Below are 14,475 nucleotides of genomic sequence, written 5' to 3' on the forward strand. Positions count from 1 at the left end.
GGTTTAGAACAACATTAGACCGAGTAAATAATGTCATAATATTGGTTTAACTGAATCGCTTCAATGGCACAGCTTGTTTTCTTTACACTTTATTTACAATGACGCGAAGCCAACGACCAATGAGACGTTAATGCGTCACAAGAACGCGACTCCAAACTCTACTCCTCATTGGTTCCCTTGTTTTTTGTGGTCCAATCACGTTTCACGTTTTGTATTCGCGTGTTGTCTACTTTCCTACTTCTACCACCTGTGTAACTACGATTTCGTCATGTGTCACAGAAGCCGCTATTAGAGCTGTTGTACTTATCTCTCCAGTAATCTTAGTTGTGAGCGTTTCGGTACTTTTTCGGTCCAGAACTGCAGGTTCACGCCATGTCTGGACACGGTCACGGCCACGGTGGCGGACACAGTCACGGTTGCTGTGAATGCGACCACGAGCCAGCAGAGAGAGGAGTGGAATATGAGCTCTACAAACGCATTGATATCGAGAAGCTTCAGTGTTTGAATGAGAGCCGAGACGGAGACGGTAAACTGGTGTTCAAGCCTTGGGATCAACGCACTGACAGGGCGAAGGTACCAATTAACCTGGCTTAGTGATAGACGTTAATTACATTATCCTGTAGTGCTACATATGTAACTTACATACTTAATTGCATATATGTATTTACTTTATATGAACTCTTCTAAGTTAAAGTCAATGGTTGTCTTTCGAGAATTTAAATAAACTGATTGGTTAATAAACTCGGTTGTCAGATTGCTGTTCTGTTTGTTTTAATGTATGTCTCCGGTTTTATTTTCAGTTTGTCGAAAGCGATGCTGACGAGGAGCTTCTGTTCAATATACCGTAAGATTTGATGCAAGCAGAATCCATTTCAGTTTCTCTTGTTATTAATTAGCGACTATTTAATATAATTTTTTTTAAAGATTTGCCTAAATACTTAGTGGTTTACCAACAGAAATGGATACAGTTGGTGCATATGGTTATTTTCAGGTTTACAGGTAGCGTGAAGCTGAAAGGGATTATTATTTCTGGAGAAGACGATGAGTCACACCCAGCTGAAATGAGACTGTGAGTTTGCACTCACTGCAAAAAAAAAAAAAAAAACCCAGACTTGCAGTGTCACTTATGGATGCAATGTAATATAAAATGTAATGCTGTTACATGAATGAATAAGTGTTGCAACTGGGAACAGGAATCTGCTTGCTGAGCATGAGTATCCAAGCATTTTCTTTTAATAATGATAACATTGCAGCTGCTAAACTATTAAAGAGAACATTGTGTAAAAGGATAAATATTAGAAAATTTTAAATGGTTTTGTCTATTGTTGTACATTTATTTAAAATATTAATAAAAAAAATTAACACTGTTTTATGCAAATCATTTAATAAAAGATCTATATAACTTAAAATTTGCTTTAAAGGAATAGGTCACACAAAAATGAACTTTTTTGAAAATGTACTCCGCCTCAGGCCATCCAAGATGTAGATGAGTTTTTTTCATCGAAAACAAATTTGGAGAAATTTAGCATTGCATCATTTGCTCACCAATGGCTTCTCAGCAGTGAATGGGTGCCATCAGAATGAGGGTCCAAACAGCTGATAAAATCATCACACACGCATTCCACAAGTTTTTATCAGCTGTCTCAGATCAAAAACTCACCTGCATCTTGGTTGGCCTGTGGGAGAGCTTAATTTTTGGTTGAACTATGCTCATGCATTTATTTAAGTATTTGCATCCACAATGCATCCCAGCTAAAATCAGATTGTGAATTTGCTTTCACTGTGTATATATAAAAAAAACAAAATCTCTTGCAGCATCACATGAATAAGGCAGTTACAATTTCCATGAATGAGTGTTGCAACTGGGTATTTTTTGAGCAGGTACAAGAACATCCCCCAAATGTCATTTGACGATACAAGCAGAGAGCCAGAGCAAGCGTTTCGTCTAAACAGGGATCCGCTTGCTGAGCTTGAGTATCCAACCAAGTAAGCAATTTTAAAAGTTAACGTGTACATCCTGTATGTTGGACACTATTAATCTATGTTGACCATGCCCAAATGTTTTATATAGGATTGCGAGATTCTCCAACGTGCAGCACTTATCAATCCACATATCTCGAAACTTTGGGGCAGAATCCACTCGTGTGTATTACATTGGTCTGCGGGGAGAGTACACAGAGGTCAGTATTGAATAAAACATGCTGTATTTCTGCTATAACAACAACACTTCCATCATTATTAATAACTGGTGGAAGATGCGCCATATTCTGACAATATTATGCTAGTGTTGCTGTTTCTATAAATATTTGTTTTACACTGGAAAAAATTAAGATAAAGAGATCCAGAAGCATCTGCATTTTTGCGGTCACCTTAATCTTGTATCTTTTTATCTCTCTTTCAGGCTCATAGGCATGAAATTACAATCTGCAATTATGAAGCAGCAGCCAATCCAGCAGATCACAAAGTGGAGACCATTACACCCCAAACACAGTTCATATCATGACAAATGGAGAAGAGAAAATCTCACGTGTGCTGTGTGAAACTATAAAAGTGTGCATGTTTTGATAATGGTGAGATGATGAACTGAGAGAGCCTATGTGATCTTTGATGTGTTCAACAGGGATTTCTTTACCAGGGTTTGTTCACTTGCAATTCTGCTAATGTGCCAATAAACCTTAGGCTATATAAGCATAATTACTTAATGTATGCTTTTGTCAAATAAACAGTGTATGCTTCAACAAACAGAACAGATGAGCTGTGCAAGAAGTCTGTTCCTTATAAAACATCTCTCAACAATGCCATCTAGTGGAAGTTTTGTTGTTCTTGTTCTCATTTTTACAATGTCATCCATTTAATATTATTTTGCATTATTACCTTGGGCAAAAATAATCTGGCATTAAAAACTACAAAATGTTTTTTAATTGATTCCTCAAAGTGTATAACATTGATGGATTCATGCAGTTTGTGTAAAAAGAAAGTTTTAAAGAACATTTTACAACAACTTTTATTCTGCTATTAGTTAATTAATGGTGCACTTATACAGTTTCAGTTCATGTTCACATATAAATGTCTATTGTGACAGGAGCCCATCCGCGTAGTCTCTCGGGAGTCGAGAATGACGATCGAGGCTTTGCGCAGTCATCTGTGGGTCCTCATGTGGCTTCGAAGCACAGAGGTGGTTCCAAAGGGGTCAAGGTTCGCCAGTAGTTGGGGCAGCTCTGTGGCTGCGTTCTCTTGCAGCTCCAAGATGATGGCGATGGTCCTCTTCAAATACAGTGGCTGCTTTATTAGTTCGGGCGCGCCAACTGGCTCTGTCAGAGGCGGCAAACTCCAACTGCTTTGGGTTCAGGTCAGCCCATTTTAGATGTGACTTGAGGTTATCTTTGAATCTTTTCTTTGGGCATCCCTTGGCGTCTGGACCCTGTGGCCAGCTCTTGAAAAAACACATGCTTTGGTATCTTCTGCGGGTCCATGCGTATGACGTGGCCAGACCATCGGAGCTGCATTTTCAGAATCATGGATTCGATGCTTGAGCCATATCTGTCCAGGACATCTTGGTTGGTGACTTTGTCCTGCCAGTGATTCTTCATGATTGACCGGAGGGAGCGATGGTGGAATTGCTCCAGCTGATTGATATGTCTCCGGTAGAGCATCCATGTCTCGCAACTGTACAGAAGTGAGGTCAGGACCATTGCTCTGTATACTTTGAGGTTGGTGGAGAGGCAAATGCCACTGTGTTGTAGAACTTTGGAGCGCAGTCTCCCAAGAGCTTGACTGGCCTTTTGGACTCTAGTATTGATCTCCTGGTCCAGGGATCCGTCGCTGGAGATTGTGCTGCCCAGATACTTGAAGGTGGTAACATTTGAGAGCTTGGTGCCATCGATGGTGATGCACGGCTGATCTGCAGCTCTCCCTGGCACAGGCTAGTATAGAACTTATGTCTTGCTGAGGCTGATGGTTAAGCCAAACAGCTTTTTGCTGTAGAGAATCTGTCTACGCTGGTCTGTAGATGGTTCTCTTGATGCACCATGAAAGCATAGTTGTCTGAAAAGAGAGCTTCTGTGAAGAGCCTCTCCAGTGTTTTTGTTTTGGCGGCCAGGCGGCGAAGGTCGAACAGTGCGCTGTCGAGACTGTACCTGATGTACACGCCCAGGTTCAAGTCCCTCACAGCATGTAGCAGCACTTAAATGAAGAACAGGTTGAAGAGCACTGGAGCAAGGACACAACCTTGCTTCACGCCATTGGAGATGCTAAATTGATCAGATGGCTCTCCACCTGACAAGGCTTTTCCTGTCACGTCGATGTGAAATAGCTGGATCAGTTTGGTGAACCAGCTGAGTTTTCTGAGTATGACCCACAGGGCGTCTCTATTGACCGTGTCGAATGCTTTGGTCAGATCGATGAAGACTATATAGAGGTTCATATTCTGTTCTAGGCACTTCTCCTGCATCTGTCTCACAGTGAAGATCATGTCGATGGTGCTGCGATCTGGGCAGAAGCCACACTGTGACTCAGGCAGGTTCTGTTCGTAGACTGAAGTGACAACTATTGTGGCGTCACAGAGCTGCGAGGGCATATCTTCCTCTTCCCAGATGCTTGTCAAAACTGCATGGAATGCCTGCAGTGTCTCCTCACCAAGTGCCTTGTACAACTCTGCAGGGATGCCATCCTTGCCGGTTGCCTTGCCCGAGCTCATTTGCTTGATGGTCTTCTGAACCTCAGCTAGGGATGGGGGGTCGTCCAGCTGCATGTTCGAGAGTGGGATTTTGAGGGCTCTAGTCGAGGGCTGGCTGGCTGACTTTAGATGGGAGGTTGAGCAGTTGGCTGAAGTGTTCTCTCCATCTGTTGTTGATGCCGTGTTTGTCTTTGAGCGTGGCACCGTCTGCAGAAAGTAAGGGGGCAAAACCAGATTTTGAGGGACCATAGACTGCCTTGAGAGAGCCAAAGAACTGCCTGGGGTTGTTTATGTCGGCGTAGTGTTGTATTTCTTCCGCCGCCTTCTCCCACCACTGATCTTTCATCTTCCTGATTTCTCGCTGTGCCTGGGATTGGAGGGACTTGAACCTCTCCTTTTTGGATGCGGACCCTGGGTCTTTCTGCCACTCCAGGAATGCTTTGATCTTCATGCCCAGCAGGTCTCCAATGGCACTTTCTTTCTCATCGAACCAGTTCTGATGAGTTTGTTCCTTGGGGCCTAGCGCCTCCTTGGCTATCTCCGTCACTATATCCCTGAACTTGTTCCATTTCTCAGTTGGGTTTCCAATTAGTGGTTCATTGGCAGATTCTATTATTCTGCTATTAGTTAATTAATGGTGCACTTCTACAGTTTCAGTTCATGTTCACATATAAATGTCTATTGTGACAGGAGCAGTGAATAACCATTTTGAGCATCCATCACTACAAATCCATGGCTCTTCACTGTAGCATAATTTTTATTTATTTTTGCTGTAATACAACAAACCACTTAAGAAAATGAATAATGATATTTTGCATAACTAGCAGTTTACTTGACTTAAAATGCGTGTTACAACTGGGCCCAGATTTTTAAAGAAAGTGCTGAAGGGGTGTGTGATGGGCTAAATAATAGACAATTTAATTATTAAAAAAATTGCGGTATGTTTAATACATTTTAAAAATAATGAAAAATAAGAATAAAGTGACAAAAATAGTTATTATTCTAAAGTCTTAAAACGACCTTTTATTGCGAGTGTACAAAATACACAATTGAGAGAATTTACATTTTGCATTACTTTGTTGCCTTGCGCTTACAAAACAATGTACTATTTGCAGATTGCTACCTAAAAATGTTTAGAGCCGTTTTCCAGTGCGTTTCATTGAGCAACATTCAAGCTCACGCGGTTGAACAAATCCGGTGACATCACAGCGCAGTGACTCCGCCCCTCTCCGGCAGAAGAAGCGGAAGTTCCGTTGTGACCTGGGATAGCAAGCGGTGAGTCAATACATTTGTAGCAGTGGGCCGCTGTTTATATCTGTTTTTTTCCTGCCTGAACCCTAAATTTTAATCTACTCCCTGACCTTGGCTTTATCGCTAGCTATAAAGGCGCAAGATTATCGTTGAGTATCGTAATTGTGGGATTATTCGCGGGGGTAGAGAGCCAGATAGCTGCATCTATGAGGCTGTGGATTCATTGTGACAATCATACAGGCGAAACCGGATTAAGCTGCCTAACTGCGATCATGTCGCTCGAGTATTAATGAAACGACCTGGCGGCTTTATTTATACATGTAACGTACCCTGTCCTTGATTCCGCCAAGTTGGAAAAAATGAGCTAAGCTTCGCCCATTTCTCTATTGTTTTCGCTGCCCATCCCTTTCTTCCCATTCTTTTTGAATATATGATCGTGGTATTCAGGGTTCGTGAGAAGGATTATCGCACTGACGCATTAGAGATTATCAATACAGTCAATGTGGTGTAATCAAATGCATAGTGGTGCATATGGAGACCATGCTCTTTCATTGAAAAAAGGGTAATTTTCTGGTATTTGGAGAATGCAAATGATTTGATAGAAGTATTTGATAACATGTGCAGTACTAAAGTCCAGAAAGGCAGACTGACCCATAAAACCAAGACTGGCACATGGAGTTCATTCAAATGTTGAAACACTTTGATAAAGTCACCCAGGCCACTCAAAGACGAATGAAACCAATAAACTGGAATGTTTTGCCTCCTGCAGCTGTCAAGATTCAATTTCTTAGTGCTGTCATGTGATTCTAGGAAAACAGGGACCCGTGGTTTTCATTTTAGGCTGCATTAGAAACAGTTTTCTGAGAACTCATCGTAAACAGAAGTCTGCAAGTACAAACTTGTGATCTGCACAGCCACCAGCAGAAAATGAGCCTCTGTCTGTATGATTAACATAAGCGTCAGTGCTTATCCAGTAGGTTAAATCACCCGGTAATTATTACATTACCTTTCAGCGTGCTTTTTCACGTCTAGATGCTCTGCGGGTGCAATGGAGCACTTTTTAGCTTTAGATGGGCAAGAATTGCTAGTTGAAATGGCTTTAGGAAGTAACACCGGTAATTAAACCAACTTTTGTTAATCATTCTGCAGCCTGCTGACCGTTTCTTTCTAAAATCGTCTGGTTCGTATCTTTAATATCCAACACTTATTGCCTGGGCCTTTTTATTTTGCATAAACATGTTGTACTGATTGCATTTGAACATTTTTGTTTTTGTATTTTCCTAAAAGCACTCCTCACATTGTATGTGTGGCAACAACATGTCTGTACCCCTGCTCTCTGAAGCTGTGACAGTGCCTGGGACGGAGAAGGAAACGGCTGTGGTGAGAGACCAGTCGAATCATTAACTAAATTCTAATGTTGTCCAAGTTATTCATTAGCATTACACAGGCCAGGCTTCAAATAAACTAAATCTGTTATTTTAAGTTTCCTTAATTCACCTAAAGATGAAAAGTAATTTACCCACCCTTTTATGTAAATAAAACTTTGGTTCGTTTCCTAAACACAAATTAAGATGTATTTAATGAAATCTGAGAGGTTTCTGTCCCTCTATTAAGAAATCTATTAAGATTAAGAAAAAGAGATTAGAAGATTTAAAAAGGTCATAAAGGCATCTCAAATGAATTGCATAACATATTGTAAACATGGAAGCTCACCCTTGCTGTGTGTTGCATGAAAACCAATGAGGTGGGTTCTAGCACGACATGCATGGGAATCCGTCTTTATCATATGTAATGTGATCTATATTATATGTGAATTAGATTAAATTAGATCTGTTCATCATATAAAGCAATTGTATCTCTTCACAAGACTTGGATTAAACATTTTTATTCATATTAATTTATTTTACAATAACAACCTTTTTAGATATTTTAGTTTTGGTTACCTATACTTTAAAAGAGAGACAGACCTCTTAATTTGTCTCTCAAAGATTAACTAAAGTCTTTGGGTTTGGAATGACATGAGGGTGACTAAATGATGACAGAAAGTTCATTCTTTTAATAGTCAACATACAGCCTATACCGTTCCTCAAATTCTCATTACAGTCCAAATCTTCAAATAGGCTGCCTGCCTCCTTCTTTACAGGAAAAAAAGGGTGAATAGATTCATAGAAAGCTGAAGTTTGCTATTGAGATGGTATCTTCATATAAAATAACCACAAAGTCAGCATCAGACAGGAAATCTGGCCTATTTTTGCAGAGATAAGTTTCACATCATATTCTGTAAACTTTGCAGGTAATCTTCCTTCATGGCTTGGGCGACACAGGGTACGTTCTGTTTATTACCTGCCTCTGTTGCAGGATCTTTTAATACCCCCTAGCCTGGTGTAGAAATAACCCTGTGGTGTTACTTATTATAGACACGGCTGGACTGATGCCATGACGTCTATTCGACTGCCATACATCAAATACATCTGCCCACACGCGTAAGTAAAAACCTGCAAAATTTTTTGATGTGTTGATTATGCAATACAAAAATGTTAGTATCACTTGATTTACTGTAATTTATTGACCATAAGCCTATTATACTTTCTGACTCTAGACCTCGAATCCCTGTAACACTCAACATGAAGATGACTATGCCCTCATGGTAAGTTTCCTCTGCTGTGGATAACATTAAAATCTAGTACATTTACATAAAATGTGCAGTGGTAATTTAAACCTGAGAATAAATAATGCTTAGGATTTTGAAAAATGTAAAACGCTTAGGATTTTATGATGTAAAATGAAGAAGCATTTCGGATTCTGTTCTGTTATAGTCAATTAATCAAATAAAGTGGCTGTTTGTACACATGGTCAAACGTTACAAAGTGGGACAAAAAAAATACTAAAACATTCAGATTTTTTTTTATTCAGTAAGGATGCATTATTGATTAAAAGTGATAGTAAAGAAAGATTACATTTTTTTTTTCTTTTAATATAATATATCATATAATATGGGAAAATTGTATTTATAAAATGCTAAATAAAAGCATTTTCACTATTGGACTCTTGGATTTCTCCCTTAATTCTTGTATAATGTTTTTCTTTTCAGGTTTGATCTGATAGGCTTAACCCCAGAATCACCGGAGGATGAAGCAGGGATTAAGAGAGCAGCAGAGAACAGTGAGCAAAATTTGTTTTTGGACACATGCACATTGGGGCAGCTGTCCCATCACTAACAAGCATCCAAAAATTGGTTTAGTCTGTGTCATCAAATGTAAAACCTAGTGAAGAAACAGGTTCATGCCAGAGAATATTGTTATATATCGAAATTTGATTATGTGGCCCTAAGTATAGACCACTCCTTTTTTTCAATAGTAAAGGCCATCATCGATCACGAGGTAAAGAATGGTATACCATCCAATCGTATCATTCTTGGTGGCTTCTCTCAGGTAAGTGATCCATCCTGAAAGTTTGTACTATAACTCAAATGACTGACATTGCAGGTGCTTTTCAGTTCCTGTTTTGTTTTCTGTACTCTTCAGGGTGGAGCTCTCTCTCTCTACACCGCTCTGACCTCTCAGCAGCAACTAGCGGGTGTTGTCGGACTTAGTTGTTGGCTTCCACTTCACAAGACTTTCCCACAGGTACAAGATGTCAGCAGTGAGTTTGTGTGAGGATAAGTATGTAAATAGGTATGTCTGTCAATATGGATCTGCTTTTTTATCCATTAGGCTGCAAGTGGGAGTGGAAACAAGAACACTCCCATTCTGCAGTGTCATGGCGAGATGGATCCCATGATCCCGGTGCAGTTCGGGGCTATGACGGCAGAGAAGCTCAAGACCATTGTTTCTCCACAGAAAGTCACCTTCCGCACCTACCCGGGTCTCATGCATAGCTCCTGTCCTCAGGTTAGACTCAACTGTTACGCTCAAAGAAACCTATTTCCTTAAAAATTTTACCATGTTCTAATTCAATATGCAGGCTTTCACAGACCCCCCCCCCCCCCCCCCCCCCAAAAAAAACAACAACAAAAAAAAGCTAAATCCTTTTAGACCTGCTTATGTCTTCTGTTGATTAGTAGTTCTTTATTACTTCTGTATTACTACACTTCATTTTAACATTTTGAAAGCAGTTTCTTATGTTCATAAAGGCCACATTTATTTGATCAGAAACAGTAATACTGTGAAATATTAAAGGGGGTCATATGACGTCGCTAAAAAGAACAATATTTTCTGTATTTGGTGTAATGCAATGTTTTTATGTGGTTTAACGTTTAAACAACACATTATTTTCCACATACTGTACATTATTGTTACTCCTCTATGCCTCGCCTTTCTGAAATGTGTTGATTTCTACAAAGCTCATCGTTCTGAGAAGCGAGGCGCGCTCTGATTGGCCAGCTATCCAGTGCGTTGTGATTAGCTGAATACCTCAAGCGTGAGACGGAAATGTTACGCCCCTTACCGTATTGTGTTGGCGTTTCCTAACGCGACGAGAATAAAACAATAAAACCCATTACAATCGAAGCATTTGTTGCATCCAGTGGGGACATAATTACTGATTATAATGACTTATACTGTCTTTTAACGCGTCGCGTTGCATCGCGCCGTGTAAACATTACCATGTCTGCATCTGTGATCAGAGAAACGACAAACAACAAGAGCTACTCTACACTGCTCAAAACTCGCGTTTGAATAGTCAGTAGCAGAAACGTACTTACAGGCTGTGAGTCAGAAGCGCCAGACTGTCTTTGCAAAGTTGGAATTGCCCCACTTTATAGAAACAGCATTTGAGCAAGCCAGCATTGTAGGCTACTCTCCTGCCAGGTTCAGGAAATAGTCCTCCGTAAAATGTGCTGCACACACTCAAATATTTGCGTTGTACTGCTCTGGAACAGTGTTGTAAATACAACTTAACCACTGATTTCTAGTTGTGTCCTCTTTTGGAAGCCCAAACAAAGTACTTTTGCTTTCACAACGAAACACAGCGCCTCCAGGACATGGTGCCGGCGGCAGCAACAAGACTACAGCGAGAATAAAAGTTACGCCTTCCTTCTTTGCATATACGCTTGGGCGGTGTTATGAAAATCTGTTTGAATGAGCCGTTTTAGGGGGGCGTGGACAAGTCTTAACCTTTATAAAGAATATCTCTTTGGTTTTGAGACTTTAGTCTTTGCAACTTCAGGGTTATTATCTGCACAAACAGCTTGTAACACTCCAAAGAGAAAGGAAAACTTGAAATCGCATCATATGACCCCTTTAATACAATTTAAAATAACCATTTTATTTTTATATATATTTTAAAATGTAATTTATTCCTGTAATGGCAAAGCTGAATATTTAGCAGCTGTTACTCCAGTCTTTAGAGTCACATCATTCTAATATGCTGATTAGGTGCTCATGAAACACTTTTTTTTCTTATTGTTATCATTGCTGAAAACAGTTGTGCTGCTTATCTTTTTGTGGAAACCATGATACATGTTTTTTGATGACTAGAATGTTCATAAGACATTAATTTGAAACGGAAATACTTTTTTTTTTAAAGAAATGAATACTTGATTACTAATTGATCAAAAGACAATACATGAGACAAGACAATAGTACATAATGTTAAAAAGGATTTCCGTTTCAAATTAATGTCTTATGAACATTCTAGTCAAATGCCTAAATGCCTAAAAAAAAAATGCCTAAAAGTTTACACTAGGGTGGAACCCTTTCAATTAAATCACCTTTGTACCTTATTTACTGTATATTTAATGTATGGAACATAAGTACTTTCTGAAAAGGTACCGCCCCAGTGACAGCTGTTGTACCCTCTTGTACCATTGAGGCGGTACCTTTTCAGAAAGTACTTATGTTCCATACATTAAATATACAGTAAATAAGGTACAAAGGTGATTTAATTGAAAAGGTTCCACCCTAGTGTAAACTTTTGGGCATTTTTTTCCTGACTGTGTAATGTAAATATTGCAAAGAACTGCCTAGATTTAGTTAGAAGAAAGCTCCTTCATGTACACTTCATGTAAACTAATAACGGGATGAGGTCTGAACTGAAATCATGCTAAATATTATTTGTTTTAGTGCAGTGGTTACAGTAAAACTGTATTATTTGTTCATGCTAGTTCTAACACCCATACCACTCTCTGATTGACTTTACAGGAGATGTCTGCTGTGAAGGAATTCATTGAAAAGCAGTTGCCCAGAGTCTGACCTCATTCTAGCTCACTGTGACCCTTAGACACTGACCTCTCACCTCCGACCTGCCATTCTCCCACAGGAAACAGCCATGATCCCTAACAACACGTAATGACACATGAGCATGCACGTTCAGTTGTACATACTGTGAACATGCAACACATGCATACCATGTCATCTCACCCCTTTCTTTGTAATTTCATACATCAGTGGACATTCATTAAAAAGGTGATTATTATTATAAGTGGCATCCGTACATACAATAATATTCCATGAAAGTCTTTTGGCCTTTTCTTTAAGGGAGACTCATTAACTTTAATTATACATTCCTGTACGTATTACATCTTGAACCTTTATCCACTATCTCTCTCCCCTACTCTTCTGTCCCTTTCTCTCAATAAGCAAGGCAGTAAAGGTAACATTTTGCTTGACAGCTCTGTAACAGAACTCGGGAGAGTTCAGATGCTGCAAATCTGTGGTGGTGGTGGAGGAAGTTAGTGAGCGCCCAGTGCCGTCTGGAGTGACTCGCGTCACACTGCTCTGCATGCTAGTCCCACGGTGCATGCCTGTGGTGGGGCTTCATTGGGATGCTGCAAATCATACTTGTGCTGAAATATCTTTTGTTTTTTTAAACTAGAAATATGAGAAAAGCAAGCGAAAATGGCTCAAATAAACTGCGCAAATGAATCATTCAAATCTTCCAGTAAGCTTTGTACTTCTAAAACAATTACACAATGAGAAAACATTTTCATTTGTGCCAGAGTGAAATCCGGCACCAATGCTTTGAATCTATATGCAAAATGATGAAAAAATTATAAAAAAAACCACAATATGTAATAAACTTATTTAAAATAAGCATTTTAGAATAAACACATAACCAACTTTATAGTATAATAATCAATGATCCTAAGCTCTTGACATCACTTATTAAAAATAATCAGAGTGAATCACTCCAGACGGTTGATAATATTTTCCAGTTGCTTTAAATAGCTTCCTCAATCCTCCCTAATTCCCTGTTCACCTCATAACCACATCATCCTCCACTCACGTGACCAAACACATTCAAGTGTTCTGGGGTCTCAGATTGCATATGTATATTTCAGGATCCATATTACTGAATAAAAGTATTGTTTACTGACACAACCTATTAATAAAAGAAGGAAGGTAACAGTTACGCAGCATCGTGGCAGATTAAGCCTGCTGATATTAAAGAAGTAATCTTGATTAGCTATTAAAATGGAAAGATGAGTTTGCAAACATGGTTGCTAAAGTAATTTCTCTTACAGTTTGCTTGTATACATTTGAAAATGGATTAAAATGGTTTCTGTGTGATGATATCTAAAGTTGTTTGCAAAGTAGTGAATGTTGCTTTTTTTAATCTAAATAGATGTTCTTCGATATATTATTTCAGTGTTATTTTAATCTTACCGAGTCCATTTGACTTCCATGTTTTCATAACTCTTATGATCCTCTCTTTTATAAATGGCATTATTCCTTATTATTAGTTAGAATAATTTCTTAGCTTCAGACAGGTTTCCTGTATGCCCTGTGGCTTGAATGTTTATTGTGTGAATCATGGGCATGCCAGGCACAAGTTGGTCAGCAGAAACTGGCAATATCTTTGGGTTTAACAGTGAACTTATCAGTTTATGTCCACCTGAGTTGTATTTTGTTGTTTTTTTTGTCATTTGTGCTCGTTTAAAAAATCTGTCATGTTCTTTTGTTGTTGTCTTTTTATTTGAAGTGCACTGAAGGACAATTGGTTCTTCAGAAACTTTACCGAAACACCTGTATGTGAAATAAATGATGCAAATCACAGCAAAGCAGTCCTGCGTGTTATTGATAATGCTACTTTAATAATTTTCATGTGATGTAGATCAATTTGAGAACTTCAATTGAACATCAAGCGTCAGCATCAAGGCCTTGCACACTCTAAATAGACCAGTGTAACCGTTTTAATGCAGAAAGTATGTAGGCCTATGATTTGAATCAATTTCAGTATCTTCCAGTAATAAACAACAACTTATTTTACATAAAGGTCCAAAGGAGTAAAAATGTTCACAAACCCTAAAGGAAGTAATCTAGCTGGAGCAGAACTGCTGTCATCAACGGATGACCTGTTTTGACTGCTGCTTGAAATAGTGCTGAAATCAAAGAGTGATCAAAAATGTGCCCTAATTAAAGAATGTAGGCCTATAAAACTGCCTGTAAATTAAAGGGAAAGACACTGTCTTTCATCAAAATCATTTGACAATTGCTTTATATTAATGTATTTCAGGTTTGTATTTTGCTGATGTGTACTCCCATAATTGTTTATTTAAAAAAAAAAGTAATAAAATTAAATTATTTATAACGCTACTGATATGACTCATT

The 14,475-nt window shown here is 38.9% G+C and overlaps 2 protein-coding genes across 7 annotated transcripts; both read left to right on the forward strand.

Moving 5' to 3' along the window:
• Positions 1–188: 188 nt before the first annotated feature.
• On the forward strand, positions 189–2,800 carry LOC306846885 (PITH domain-containing protein 1-like). The gene is made up of 6 exons (XM_079380572.1): positions 189–573; positions 801–844; positions 992–1,069; positions 1,882–1,986; positions 2,072–2,180; positions 2,402–2,800. The coding sequence occupies exons 1-6, from the start codon at positions 373–375 to the stop codon at positions 2,501–2,503; spliced, it is 639 nt and encodes a 212-aa protein (XP_079236698.1). The 5' UTR covers positions 189–372; the 3' UTR covers positions 2,504–2,800.
• A 3,098-nt stretch (positions 2,801–5,898) lies between these two features.
• Positions 5,899–13,927, forward strand: LOC306847594 (acyl-protein thioesterase 2-like). 6 transcript variants are annotated; one of them, XR_013782168.1, is made up of 12 exons: positions 5,928–5,950; positions 7,076–7,106; positions 7,214–7,306; positions 8,220–8,251; positions 8,344–8,409; positions 8,526–8,573; positions 9,018–9,088; positions 9,284–9,357; positions 9,451–9,552; positions 9,640–9,816; positions 12,067–12,210; positions 12,537–13,920. XR_013782168.1 is itself a non-coding variant. In XM_079381635.1 (11 exons), the coding sequence occupies exons 3-11, from the start codon at positions 7,229–7,231 to the stop codon at positions 12,115–12,117; spliced, it is 699 nt and encodes a 232-aa protein (XP_079237761.1). In that variant the 5' UTR covers positions 5,922–5,950; positions 7,076–7,106; positions 7,214–7,228; the 3' UTR covers positions 12,118–13,922. The 6 variants fall into 6 exon arrangements, 2 of the variants coding, with proteins under 2 accessions (XP_079237760.1, XP_079237761.1); XR_013782169.1 differs by having other exon boundaries at positions 12,067–12,330; positions 12,537–13,919; XR_013782166.1 differs by lacking the exon at positions 7,076–7,106 and having other exon boundaries at positions 5,907–5,950; positions 12,537–13,919.
• Positions 13,928–14,475: the final 548 nt, after the last annotated feature.

Source organism: Barbus barbus (assembly GCF_936440315.1).
Source record: "Barbus barbus genome assembly, chromosome: 27".
Lineage (NCBI taxonomy): Eukaryota > Metazoa > Chordata > Actinopteri > Cypriniformes > Cyprinidae > Barbus > Barbus barbus.

Bases quoted from the DNA above. Each gene is read 5' to 3' on its own strand.
- LOC306847594 (XM_079381634.1), top strand. From the start codon at position 7,229: ATGTGTGGCAACAACATGTCTGTACCCCTGCTCTCTGAAGCTGTGACA. The intron at 9,358-9,450 runs GTAAGTGATCCA...TGTACTCTTCAG, and splicing joins TTCTTGGTGGCTTCTCTCAG to GGTGGAGCTCTCTCTCTCTA. The intron at 9,553-9,639 runs GTACAAGATGTC...TTTATCCATTAG, and splicing joins TTCACAAGACTTTCCCACAG to GCTGCAAGTGGGAGTGGAAA.
- LOC306846885 (XM_079380572.1), top strand. From the start codon at position 373: ATGTCTGGACACGGTCACGGCCACGGTGGCGGACACAGTCACGGTTGC. The intron at 1,070-1,881 runs GTGAGTTTGCAC...TTTTTTGAGCAG, and splicing joins CACCCAGCTGAAATGAGACT to GTACAAGAACATCCCCCAAA. The intron at 1,987-2,071 runs GTAAGCAATTTT...TGTTTTATATAG, and splicing joins GAGCTTGAGTATCCAACCAA to GATTGCGAGATTCTCCAACG.